This window comes from Ceratina calcarata, unplaced genomic scaffold (assembly GCF_001652005.2).
Source record: "Ceratina calcarata isolate Rehan_Ccalc_2016 unplaced genomic scaffold, ASM165200v1 scaffold316, whole genome shotgun sequence".
NCBI classification, from domain to species: domain Eukaryota; kingdom Metazoa; phylum Arthropoda; class Insecta; order Hymenoptera; family Apidae; genus Ceratina; species Ceratina calcarata.
Genome location: NW_017154211.1, coordinates 80,290 through 93,788, shown reverse-complemented (window position 1 = coordinate 93,788; position 13,499 = coordinate 80,290). Strand labels below are relative to the sequence as shown.

Sequence of the window (13,499 nt, the reverse complement as noted above, 5' to 3'; positions counted from 1 at the left end):
TCATCGGCTCCGTGGAAAACCGCTCCACGCCTTTCTCGTCCTTCTTTTTTTTTATTCCGCGCCGCTGTTTCCCGTTCTCTTTATTCTCTTCGCCTCCTCCGTCTCCCCTTGTGCGCGGCCTTCCTTGCCGCGACGCGTCGCGTCGCGCCTTTTTGGCTCTCGCCGCGAAGCAATTCCACCGCGTTATGGAAATACGCGCGGAGGTGTTTCGCACTTGAATTACCGGCCGTCTTTGTGGGAAACGGTGAAAAGCGGCGACTACGGATCGAAGGAGGGTATCTGGTGGGGACGGGTGGAAAAGGGTTGCTCGGCTCTCAGTTACTTCGACGAATGTGTCGAGCTGTTTGAAACACTGATACACGAGCACAAAGTTGTGATATTTTATATTGCAAAGTAATAGTCCTCCATTATCCTCTATTTTTCATTAGACTCTATCCAAGTGAAGAGCAGTTTATTTCAAGTCTGATCCGGTCACGAGAATTTCATAAACTCCTCGCAAATCAACACGGTTTCATTTCCTCCCCGAAGATAGAACGATACAACCATTTCGTATTCTTCTTTCCCGAACACATTTCCGCACTCATCCTCCGTGAACGAGCAAAAAGGGTGGATGAAAGCAGCCAGTAAAGCGCTATTAATCACCCCGGCAGGCGGAAGACCCGGACGAGGGAGCAAACGCCGAGATCCGATACCAAATTCTTGGCCGGGAAGACGCGCCGCGATTCGCCATTGACCCACTCAGCGGTCAAGTACGATCCGTGGCGAGTTTTGGCCGTGACGCTGGTCGCGTTTTCGGGTTCGACGTGAAGGCCACCGACAGACGGGGCGCCGAGAACGGTCGCAGCAGCATCGCCAACGTCTTTGTGAGTATCTCGCCCTTTGTCTTCGCCCCTCCGACCGCGCTTTTAATTACCCGCCGTTAGAGGCGCGGGGACTGAGCGGAAGCTAATTTCCCCGCGGGGAGACCGAGGCTTCCGCGTTCGGGACACGTGCTGAGAATTCAGCTTCAAGTGTTATCTGACGGTCGGCTATTTACCCGAAGGTGTACGTGCTGGATGATCAGAAACAGGTCGTTATGGTCGTCGGCCGGAGGCCCGTGGACGTCGAGCCCCAGCTGGAAAACATCACCGCGTGAGTACGATGGATATTAGGGGTTCTTGTTATTACTTATGAGCCCGGCTTTATGGTTCCTGTGTTTTCTCTTTACGAAGCCATGTTCTGGCAAGGATGAATTGAATGGCTGTTGATGCGAAAGATAAGTAGATCACTAGGGTCGATGGTTCAGTCGAGGCTGAACCAATACGGTAATGGGAAAAGTATGTAGGTTTAACTTTGAAAGAGATGCTGAAGTTTGTTCTTGACTCTTTTCAACTCGTTGTCCATGTTAACACAGCGAAGAGGAAGTGTCTTCCTTTCATGAATTTCTGATTTTAAATAATGTAGTTATTACAACTTGTATGAATTAGGATACTTCAAAACGTGACGGGTTTGGACGTACGAGTGAGGAAACTGGAACCGCACATTGAAAAAAATCTAATTGACACAATGTCGTAAGTGATAGAATATTTAACTAAATAAATACTTGCTGCAAAAAATACTTAATTCAGTATAATTTTATTTTATATTGTTTTTAGTACCGACGTTTACCTCTACGCAATTGACCCTCACTTAAACGTGATGATAGACATGGATACTTTACACAAGTGAGTAATTCTTATTGAATCAAATTTTGTTGGCGATAGTGATTACTTCGTTATTGCAAATCGTTGCAATAATATTAAAGTATTAAAACAAGGGAGGGCAGACGGCTGAGAGATAATATCGGGCAACGATTCCCCTGTTAATTAGTTACACGGCGTACGTGAACGTGTATTTTCAGTGTATTTAACACAAAGAAAACGGAGATCAAGCGCGAGCTGGACGAGTACGATGTCCTGCACATCGCCGGAAGCTCTCCTCGCCGTGGTAATCAACGTTACCTGCTATCCACCCTTGAAGTTGGTGTGATGGTGCTCGGCTGTGTCGTCTTTGTGGGTGCCCTCGTCACTGCCCTTTGCGTCACGTGCGTCCGCAGGAACAAACGGTAGGAGACGTGAAATTTCGATAGTCACTACGTCCCCATCCAGTTTGAACATCCCAGCAAATTGCGAAATTTTTCAATTTGCGAATTGTAAAACTTGATTGATAAAATAAGATACGTATATTTTATTATAAAGGGAGAGATTTTTCGGAGACGTAGAACTGATTTATCATCATATACACAGGAATGTAAACTGTGTGCAAAAAGAGATAGTAGTGAATTACGTATTTGCGTGAGCAAGATAATGTCTGTGTACTTTGGGATTTATTTATATGAAAAAACAGATTCTTGCTCACGGAGTTTAATTTCTTTTTAATGTAGGATATTTATCACGTTGATATATTTTCTTGTTTCGTTGTACGCATGTAAGAAATATTTTGAGCTAATGAAAATTAGCATGTCGAGAACGTTTCGACCTTGGCAGCTGGACTTCGCTCTCGACCGAGAGCTCGTTTTAAAACCGTTGTTACTGGAATCTCGCTTTAGTCGCAGACGTCGGGAGAAAGCGATGTTCTCGACCACCAGCCCGATTGGATTCGCATTGGCAGATCCGACCGCGACGCTGCAGAAGCCGTCGTTGTTCCCGACTTTTGTCGACGGCCTTCGCTACGACCCTGAACCGTTCTGCGCCGACATGTCGAGGCGACAGAGCATCTGCGAGCACGGAGCCAACTGCGCCCGCTTCCGCGCGTAAGTCCATTATTTGACGTTACCGTTCTTGTCACCGTGGGTACCATCGCGTCGCGCCCCGGGTCCCCTCATTGTCAGCCGTATTCGAACCGTTCGCGAGCGGCCGAGCAGAATCGGCCGCGTTTCTGGACGACCTGTTTAGACTCTGCCCTGCCGGTTTTGTGTCAATGCTCACGTGCTTCCATGCTAACAAGCTTTTAATTTCGAATTTATGCCAATGCACAATGTACAAGGTACGACAAGTAGAAAAACAACGGTTTGGTCAGACAATATACAGGCTTTCACCATTGAAGGTTGTATGTGCCATATAATCTTTGTCAGAAGTTTAAGAAGTATGATGAGAAGCTATGTCCGACATTTGACACCATAAATTTCTAAGTAAAATGATTATCTACAGAGAAATAACGTTTATAGAAATTTAATATGGTTTTGGCACTTTTTAATAGGATTGTACCTGACTTGCAACTGTTTTGTCTACGAGTACTATAATTCTTTCTTTTGCTTATTATTTTTAAATATTATTAAAACATTTATTAATAATTATAGAAAATGTTTTTTACTCGACTATAATTTATCGTATTATTTAAAATTGAAGCTTTTAGTGTGTGTCGAAATTTCGGGGGATATAGGAAAACTTGTATAGCGAATGTAAAATTTGGCACAGAGAGCGGTTTGCGGTTGCGAGAAGTAATTGTGATATTGGCTTAACAGTAGAGTCCGCTCGTAAGTAGTATAGCCTGCATTTAATCAGACCACTTTAGCGCAGGAACGATTCCAAACTAACACTTCCCAAAAACTATTTGCTTACCAACATAAACTGATACTCTCATAATTACTTAATTGTTTACCTAATTATTAAACAATTTTTAGCATCAAAAGTGTTTCGTTTATTTTATGCAAAATTTCATAAGTGTGTCACTTTATTAATGCCGCCTTAAATTGTGAAATGCTGTGCTAGATATTTATACTCTCTCAGCAAACAATTCAATCTTAGCAACTGTTGTTCTAACAAACAACGTTTTAAGTCGAACACCAAAATCGCCCCGATTCTAGAGTATCAATCCCTATTCGACGAATAAAATTGTATAAGCCCCGTCTCTCGGTCGCGTGGAAACCGAAAGACATAAAACCCGAAGAAATTTCACGTAGAAGCAAAGAACACGGTCGTGGCAGCCGTGGAATTAAATAAAACTGCGACAGAAAGGCATGCATTTATTATGAGAAGCATTCCTCCTCCGAACCGGTCGGAGGGTAGAGGCAAGGTCGACCAGCAATATGGCGAATACTGTATCAGGGAATTCCCATATCTTTCGCGATTGCCGTTATACAATAGAGAGGCAAAAGGGGTGGTTGGGTTGCAGGATGGGCGGTTGTAGTAAGCACGCTGGGAGGACGACAGGGACCCCGAAAGGCCTCGAGGCATCCGCGACGTCCTTGCATTCCAGTGGTCAGGATTCTGGAATCGTGGCGCGCGCCTCCTGCCACTGCAGTCACTCGTCCAGCCCCTCCAGCGGCGAAAGCAGCAAGTAAGTCGAATTACTTACGGAGCTATTCGTGCTATCTAAATTGAAAAGAGAGTTCGCCCGGCTGAACGGGTTTCGATCGATCGGACCGTCCTCGCCGCGGATAGACGTCTATAGCGATCCATTCGATACCGATGCTATAAGCTATTCGATCTGCGAGTCTTCGACAGAGGAAATGTCTAAAGAAAAACGAACGAACAACGTGCATAATTTTGCATAAATCAGAATAACACGTGCAAAGAAATCCTCCGATTATGACTGAAACACTTTTGCATTAACCTTCCCCACTCTCTTAATGCACAAACCAAATATCCTTCTATATTTTTCTGAATTACTGATTTCCTTATCGCAGCGGCTACGAGGATTCGCTGAAATCCTTACAGCGTCGCGAGAGGATTAACGACGCGCCTCGTGGTAGCCACGAGGTGTTGAACGTGGCGGGAAGACGCGGCCACCAGACGACGTCCAGGAGGCGGCAACGGTTCAACTCGATCTCGAACGGGGAATCCGTTTACTCGCACGAGATGACGTTGCAGCGGGAGCAACGTTGTTGCGCCGGTACCGAGAAACGGCGGAAGAACGACGGGATGACACGCGAACACCGCCGCGCGCATTCCGAGGCGGAAAACAATATCACCGAGACGGTGATACACGAACATCCCGGCACCGAGATCTCGCTCTCGAGCTCTTTGCAGAATACGTCCGTTCTTCATGGTGAGTACGCGTCCCGCATTTTATCGTGCATTTTTCTGACGCTGATTCCCAACGACTCGGACCACTGCAGTCGCTTCTAATATTACCGGCGGCAAAACTATTTTCCAAAAGTATTTGTTTTCACTGCGTGCATTTGATCACGTTACGACATTCGTTCCTTCCTTTCTGACATACTTATTGGCAACACGTGGTGGCACATGTGCCATTTATTGATATAAAAAGTAGTAATTTTTGCACATGAATGAATCTCTTCTGTATAAAAAACGAGAATTTCGAATCCTCTTTAAAAATTATTACAATGTCGCATGTGTATGCCAATACAAAAATTGCCAATATTTCAATCGACATTCGTACTTGTACCAAGCCAGGAATTATGTGTTCTACTATTATACTGTGTCTGCGCTCGTGCATTGTAAAATTTGTTGCGTCGTAATTCAACTTCTTCGTTCCGAAGAGATTTCGGAAAAGGTCGAACCGACGACGTGTCATCTACAGGCTCGTCGTTCAAGAGGGAGATATAATGTTTCGCTGGTCAAGAAAGAGTTATACTTTATCTGTCCGTTTTATATAACGTACACGTTTCCAGGTTTATCGAGATCCACTCACATGCTGTATTAACGGCAACGGGACTGAGGAAGACGATGAAGAGGAGGAAGGAGGTTTCAATGGGGAGCAGGGGTCTTCCTGGCCATGAATCTCTGTTGCGTTCTCTTTTTTAAGAAGTTACCAATTAACGTCCAGACGGGGAAAAATACGCGTTTAGATACGATCTATACATATAAGTGTGTCATCTCGTTACCAAAGTACTCGTCATTATTCGATAGTCATTCATTCATGTAAATACAAAACTCTTATCGGTACTTTGAGATCCATATTACTACGTTTCCAATTTCCATTTTTTTACATGATCATTTAATATTTATTATGTAAGAATTTGTATGTATAAAATTTATGTATGATACATTTTGCAAATATCGAAATTTATCTAATCCTTTTTGTTAGAAGAAGTTATGTAAATAACTTTGAAATTAACATAATGTTAAAAATTGGAGAAAATTGTATAATATTTCTCCTAAGTTCAATATTTATATATTTTATAGTTAATGATTTAGTTTTCATTCAAATCTATCTGTGCCTTGTGAATATGCGAATTCTCGTGTCTTCTATTATATTAATCTTTACTGTATTAACTGTATTTAGAAGCGAATGTTAGAGCAGGTACAGACTTGAACACTAGGCATGAATGAGGCAAGCCCTAAGTGCCACTGATACCAAGCAGTAAATCGCCTCCTTTAATCCGTACCTCTCTTGGAAATGAGCTATTGATTTATCCAAACGAGTTCAGATACGAAAAGAATTGGAAGATACCCACTCCTATAGAATGCCCATACTAAACTCTATTCAACTTCTAGTTTTGAAAATGTCTTGGAAATACAATTGTAATATTTTTACTCGTGTCACTCACGAGAAACCCGCACATCGAACTTCTATTAAAAATCCAAGAACTTTAATTGTTTATAACTTTGGAACGAATGAAAATATCAAGACGAGGTTTGGACTGTTAACAGCGAGGTAGCCTCCTCTTTAAAGTACAGTTTGACTCATCTCGACAAGTCTTACGGTTGCGGAGATATTGTCGTGTAAAGAGAACTGCGATTTTTTTTCTCTGCCGCTATCGCTGTCCTCCTTAATCGGCCTGGGCCTCTCTCTTGCACCTTGACCCAGTTACTGACCTGCCCTAACTCCCACCGCCGCGTCTAGACACCTGCTGCGGTTCTAGGAAAATAACCCTTTCGTTCTAGGAACGGTATCCCTCGTACAGCTCAAACGTCGACATTTTCGAAGTCTGGAACGAATTTTGATATCAGAATGAATCAAAAGCAGTTCTCGGCTTTGATTCCTCTATGAACTGCTGGGCTATTAATTCACATTATTAATATAGAGGTTTGACCTCTCAGTGCTGAATAAAATTAAAAATAGTGGTGCAAACTGTATATTTATTTTTAATATATTGTTTTTATATTCATTTGGTGTTTCTGTGCAAGTCTGTGTCTGCCCTAAAAAAATGTAACATATGTACGTTGGTACTTAACGTCGCGCGCGATGGCAAATAACTGTGTTATATGTAAATCTTGAATAAATGGTACATTATCGATACGGAATTGATAAGAACTCACAATTTCCCGCTGATATCCGTTAACAAATACTCCCCGCCGTTATTCCGCATTCGTCGTATAGACCGATTCATCTTATATCCAATATCTTCGCTTTTGGGACAAGGCTGTGCCGCACAGCCTTATCTACTCAAGACTCATGACAAAAAGCGTACCCTTCACCTTCGCTCTGTTCACTCCGCCCGTTCCTCCATTATTCTTGTCCATCGTTCATTTACGAGTCGATTCCTTTGTACCCGCGCTTTCGTTTTCTTTTCCCTCAAAATAATTGGACGTGTGATAGGGATGCGCCTTACGCCCGACTTCGAAACTCCTGATTGCCGAGCATTGATATTAATCGCGTGGGAACCGATCGCTCGGGAGCAAATGGACCCACGCGGAATGTTCATCGTGAGGAGCCTGTCTTGTCACACGCTTCTCCGCGGCGCGGAAGGTGACCTTCGCCGTTGGCACAGCTTGATTGCCGATGGAGCTTCGGCAGCTCAGGAATCCCTTAGACCGCGGATCAAATCAGCGTGGGTGTTTTAATTACGGGTAAATGAGTCGTGCGCGAGGAGATTCCTAGTCCCCGGCTGACATCGGATATATCGGCGTTCAATGGGCCTTGAATCTATTGCAACGCGGCTGTAAATGAGCCGCGTTCTAGGGCTACCCCTCCTCACGTGTCTCTTTAGAAACGCCGAGGTGGAGGCGGAGACCTTGCGACATTAGCAGTGAAAAAACACCATCCCAATCCTTCATGGAATGGAACCAATGGCAAGGTAAACGTTTCAAGTCACAATTTCTACTCACTGGCCCGTAAATTAAACTTTTACATTACAATAAAATATAATAAATTGTGAGTAATAAAGTAATAATTAAGGAGATTTATTATTGATCAGGATTAATGCCGAGGTAACTAATTCCGATCTGTCAACCTTTATGTTCATTAATTTTAAACGTAAGTCCAATTTAAATTGCAACCATGTCCTATATTTATTTTTAATTAATAGCACGTCTGACAAAAAAGAGAAGAAAAAATTGTACCACAAAAAATAACGCAATGTACCATTTGTGGTATATGTACTACAATTTGAGGAACGCTGGTTTAGGTGCAGGGTATCAGCTGGTAGCCAGCAAAAACCACCGCAAAACCACCAAAATCCTCCGTGGCGTTCAGCATTAGAATTAATTTACCTCGTCGCGCTCACGTACAAAAGCGAATCCCGGAATTTCGATCGCCCCGCACCGGATCGGTCGGTCGCCGGCGCATGGAAACAGTGATATTTACGACAATTACTCGGGTCTAATAGAGAGCGCGGCACACGTGTTTTACACGATGTAGCCGTGTCGTCCTCCGGTCCCCATAGCAATCGTCCCTGACACCCTCCGCGCGGGCGGAACAATTACAACTGGTCCAACCCCATTTGCGAATGAATTATTCGGCCTCTTACTTACGCCGGGCCTTCCGAAGAATTAGCACACGTTGCACACGATGACCTCGTAACTCTTCCGGCCGGGGCCCCGAGTCTTACCCACCCCCGTGCCGACTTCTTGCCGTCCACGCCTACGGAAGAATCGCGTTCAATGACACGACCGAATTTCCCAGTTTTTCCGCCAGTTACGCTGCACGGTGTAGTTACAAGGAGCTTTAACGACGTGGGCGTTCGCGGTTTTCTAGTGATAAATGATACCGTTTGCGAAGTTTCTTTCTTCTTCATCATCGGCGAGGATCGTCCGGAAGATTTACGGAAAGAAACCGAATGTGTTGATGACACACTTTCGTATGAATATGTAAAATGCAAAACACGACGGATTCAATTATTTGTGGAGTAATTAGTTGGTCAAAAGTTTTATCGTTCGGATCGTTTAAATGTATGGAACGTTGTATAAGATTTCTTTGAAATAGTTCCTTGCGTGTCTGTCCGTTTTATCTTGCCAGTACCGAAGATATAATTAATTTATCGTTCACTAAACGGAAAAAGGTTCGCTCGAGCGGTGAAGTAGCCGGGGCGAGTGAAAAATCGCGCGACGTGCTCGCAGTCGCGTGGAAAAAGTTGGCCCCATCTGGATTATCCTGTTTCGGATCGTAAATCATCCCTGAAGGACGCGAGGGCGATAGCTTCGCGGCTGGACCAGTAATTGCGTTGAAATTTGATGGCAGCTTGATTTATTGAACGCTTAAGAATGCGAAAACACTTTGAAGTCGACGAGCGCAAAATATGTATTCCCCCCTTTTTTTTCCCTTGAAAACTTTCATCCGGGGTGGAAAAATCTTTAGTCATTTATTTTGTCATTATTATAACGAGCATGATATATTAATATATTAATATATTATAAATTTAGTACAATGATATATAAATATATGAATTGCAATATATAAATTAAATGGTTAATATACGAATTGAACATGAGACGTAATTAGTATTCGCCATTGATCGTAATCGGATTTGATGGTGATCAATACCAGGACTCGCAGGACACTGGTCCAAGCATATCATTAACGTGCTCGGACAATAAGCTTCCGAGGACTTCGTAGTCGATGCATCGGACGCGTGTTTCGGGTGTGTTAGGCGTATTCTGCGGGGGCGACTATCCCTGTTATGAACGTTAGCCTGCAATGGACGCCTCTTGGTGTCGATAGCTACATTCCCTAACTCGCAAGGATTACGTTTCTGATTACCATCGCAACGTTCTCGATATTGTCCTACATTCCCCAAGATATTCTCACATGCACTCGTTTTCAAATCTATTTCTATTTTATTACATTCAACTATAAATATAAAGAAAATGAGTCTATTAACATGACTTCGAATAATTCATAACAACGAATTTTTTAAACAAAACGACTAATATTTTTTTTGAAACCATGCAAGATTTGTTTAAAAATTGTTATAGTGCAACGAATACCTTACGAGTTACTCGAAGTGGTCACGTCATGAGACTCACCCTGTATACATCTCGTTCCTCGGGATGCAGCCTTTTAAAGAAAGTGGTTGGTGGTGGGTTAAAGCCGGTCGAAGGTTGAAAAATATCAATCCGGAGCTAGTTAAATCTTAACGTCGTTCGAGGCGAGCTCGCACACACAAGGTTCTCCACGCGCGGCTGATCCTCCTAGCCGTTTGTCCCTTCTCATCTCGGAGCTCGATATACTCAGGAAATGAGTTTTAGCCGGTCGATCGGTCCGAAACGAATCGAATTACGTCGGCGGTTAAGGGGATCGCGACGAGGTGTCGGCTGGCTTCAAAGGAGAACGATTAACGCTCGACCTTGGCCTCCGGGGGTGGATCCAGTGGCATTCCTGGGAGCCGATATATTGGTCAGGGGTTGCACTTTCACGGGGACGCGATTGGAACACAGGGAACCCGGGGGTGATGGGGGAGGTTCCTAGCTCGAGGAAGAAAATCGGAAGCTCGCCCTTGTTCCCGTCACGGAATAAGTAGCTAATATTTCACCGGGGCATTCGAATAACGTCCCGGGGAAAGACAGCATCCTGCAAACCGAGACGACGTCGTCGAACACGTGCCGGCCGAGGAATAAAGGGTTGGAGGTAAAGGAAGGTTGCAACCTTCAATTTGATATCGAAGACGGTTCGAAAAATCCTACGCGGCTTAATATCCCCTGTCTCCGTAGTCTCCGGCTCGAGGATCGACTTGAGCCGGCCCGCTGAAGAGACCGTTGAATTTTTTATCGAGTCCTCGTTTTTCTGCCCCGACGATCCTCGGACCGTGCCAGACGATCGGAATTGATTTCGCAGTCGACCGGTAAAACTTTCCGTTTGCATAGCTCGCGATCGATCCGCGGCAGAGGGCTGGAATAACAGCACAGTTTGCAGCAACAGTAACTTCCTACACGACGAAAATCTGCTTATTTAAAAGCGACAAAGGCGCGATGAAAAAGCGGCTGATCAAAAAACATGGAAGTACGCAAACGTAATAAAAAGTGTATTTCACGCACTTCCATTAAAACGAGTAATTCGAACGAAAATTCCAAACATCCGATGTGACAATATACATACATATAAACGTATATGTTCTCTCCAGTTTGTCAGAAAAACAACACGAATTTTCGAACCTGAGCAAACGTAAAAACGTAACACGATAATACTGTTAAGCATTTGATGTATAAAAAAGCACGACTCCGCTGTAAATGATAGTTTTCCCAGCGCCAGTTGTCTGGCTCGTTTCGAACCGCACACGCCGCAATTTGGACGCGAATCGGAGCGTTTGAATAATGTCCCCGGAACGTTACTGTCCGCGAAATCGCTTGGCTGCGGCGACGCGCCCGGAGCCGAGGCTGCAGCCTTCGATTTTAGCCGAGAGGCACGACGGAAAGGAACCTGAAGAGCCCGGCCTGTTCCCCTCCGCGAGGTATAGATTCACACTAGACGGCCGGGCGTCGCCGCGCCTTTTCTATTCCGTTCGCTTTTAATTTCGTCCTGCTCGGTCCCGGCGGAAGACAGGTCCCGCGGAAAGAAAATATTCCAAGATCCTGGAGCATCCTTGACATCCCCGGGAATTAACTTCGTTTAATCTTACGATCCATTGGATTCCATTTCTATCGATCTCCTTCACCGTCATTCTTTATCGTTCACCGTTCTCGATTCCACTCTCGCCTCTCTGTGTGTAAGCGTATCGATGCGCACACGCACGAAAATAAATCCGCGCGACCCGTCGGAAATATTTATTGCATCATCTCTCACTGGGTTATCGAATCATTTCAATCGTGTTCGACTTAGTTTTACGAGGACGGTTAGTATTCCATTTAATGAGGCATCGGCACGTGGTCGTAGCCGTGTCCATTGGGAAGTTCACGTGGCTATGAAAAATTTCGGAATTTGCTTGACAAAGGGGGCTGCTCTCGTACTTCGTAAGTGAAGTAACTTGCTCGCGCACGGGGCGAAACGCGCTTCGTAAATGCATCACGACTTCGCGAACTCAGTTTCAACTCGCGGAGCCTTGAAACATCCTGGCGGAACCTTCGAACATGGTATCTTTTTTTTTTTATGGTGAAGTTTACACACACGAGGGAGGACAGTTTTAATGTGACGGCGAAAGATGAGGTGTCGCGGCAAGGACGCGATATCAGTTTGACCAACGTAATGTGTGCCCATTGTCCTGGTTTCCCCCCGCCGGCTCGCTTTAAAAATCCTCGAAATCTCATGGTATCAAACTTCCCGGCTATGAAAGCTCGTCCTTCGGAGTTGCCGCGCGTTGCAAACAATCTAACTTCATCTAAAAATCTCTGCTCTCTCTGTCATTCGTATATTTCCTGCGGCATTACTTTTATTACCAGCTTGCGAGTTTGTTTCATACATAATTATGCATATGTCTTTCCAGTGGCGTAACTTGAAACGTCGATCCCTCATTCAAGCATTACGCCGTTTGTTAATAAAAATAAAAAGAACGTCGATTATTATAATGCGTAAATAAATAAGTCAGAAATAAAACTATAGTGTTACATCTTTATTATATCTCTATTACGTACATATTTCTTTATGTAAAATATATACAAAATAAAATGATAGCAACGAGCTATCAGATGAAATTATACAGTAATAAAGATGATAAAACTTATGAAAGTGGAAGTGTAAATAAAATTGAATAAGGAAAAGAAGGACAGTGGGGTAGGTAGATAAAGATTAGGCTGATTAAAAGATGATGATCGTGTGCTATAAGAAAATTGTCTGCGATCTTTTAATAGTGAACGATCCTCACTGTTGTAATGTACATCATATATTATGAACGTTCGTCTGTTCTCATTCGATCGCCGCAAATGGCTCTTGAAACAGAGCGAGCTTTAGATAAAGCTGCACAAGCTCACTGCGAGGTAGCAAGGTCGGGCATAGAAGTCATTTAAAATTTATACCGCCGAGTTACATCGAACGTGTAGAATCCCGTACTGCAGCCCGAGATTGCTCGCTGTTTTTTTTTTGTAATAACAGAGATTGGAAGTGATAAGTATAATAAAGGATAGCATCGTCCTTATCGAGCAGACGAGCAAGTCTCCGGTATAGATTTCCTTAAAAAAAAGAAGAACGTGTTCTAGTTTAAAAAGCAGTACTATTCAGCCTGACACAACGATTTCCCAGATAGATTCAAATTGTTAGACAGATCTGAAGTTGAAAAATTGCAACAATTAAATTGCACGTTTGTCTGCGTAAAAAGAATTTGCACGAGGCAGTAAATATCAGACGCTTCCGTTTCGTTTTCGCGGAACGACGCTTGCTCTGCCATAAAACGGAGATAATGGCAGAATTCGGTGCATATGTTCGCCGATTCTTCATTCAAACCGTCCGTCTATAATTCACGCCGTTACGCCCGCTACGAGGCACAAACT

The 13,499-nt window shown here is 43.9% G+C and overlaps 1 protein-coding gene across 6 annotated transcripts in view; it reads left to right on the top strand.

The window, feature by feature from the left end:
- Cad89D (cadherin 89D) overlaps positions 1-7,169 on the top strand; it is a 47,175-nt gene extending 40,006 nt beyond the window's left edge. For 5 of the 6 annotated variants that reach the window (XM_026813205.1, XM_026813207.1, XM_026813204.1 and 2 more), the window contains exons 14-22: positions 651-863; positions 1,043-1,131; positions 1,467-1,550; positions 1,635-1,703; positions 1,880-2,083; positions 2,567-2,770; positions 4,132-4,296; positions 4,646-5,007; positions 5,594-7,169. In XM_026813205.1, coding sequence (XP_026669006.1) covers positions 651-863; positions 1,043-1,131; positions 1,467-1,550; positions 1,635-1,703; positions 1,880-2,083; positions 2,567-2,770; positions 4,132-4,296; positions 4,646-5,007; positions 5,594-5,625 — 1,422 coding nt within the window. In that variant the 3' untranslated portion in view covers positions 5,626-7,169. The remainder of the gene's footprint in view (positions 1-650; positions 864-1,042; positions 1,132-1,466; positions 1,551-1,634; positions 1,704-1,879; positions 2,084-2,566; positions 2,771-4,131; positions 4,297-4,645; positions 5,008-5,593) is intronic. The other variant, XM_026813208.1, reaches the window with a different exon arrangement.
- The last annotated feature ends 6,330 nt before the right edge of the window (positions 7,170-13,499 follow it).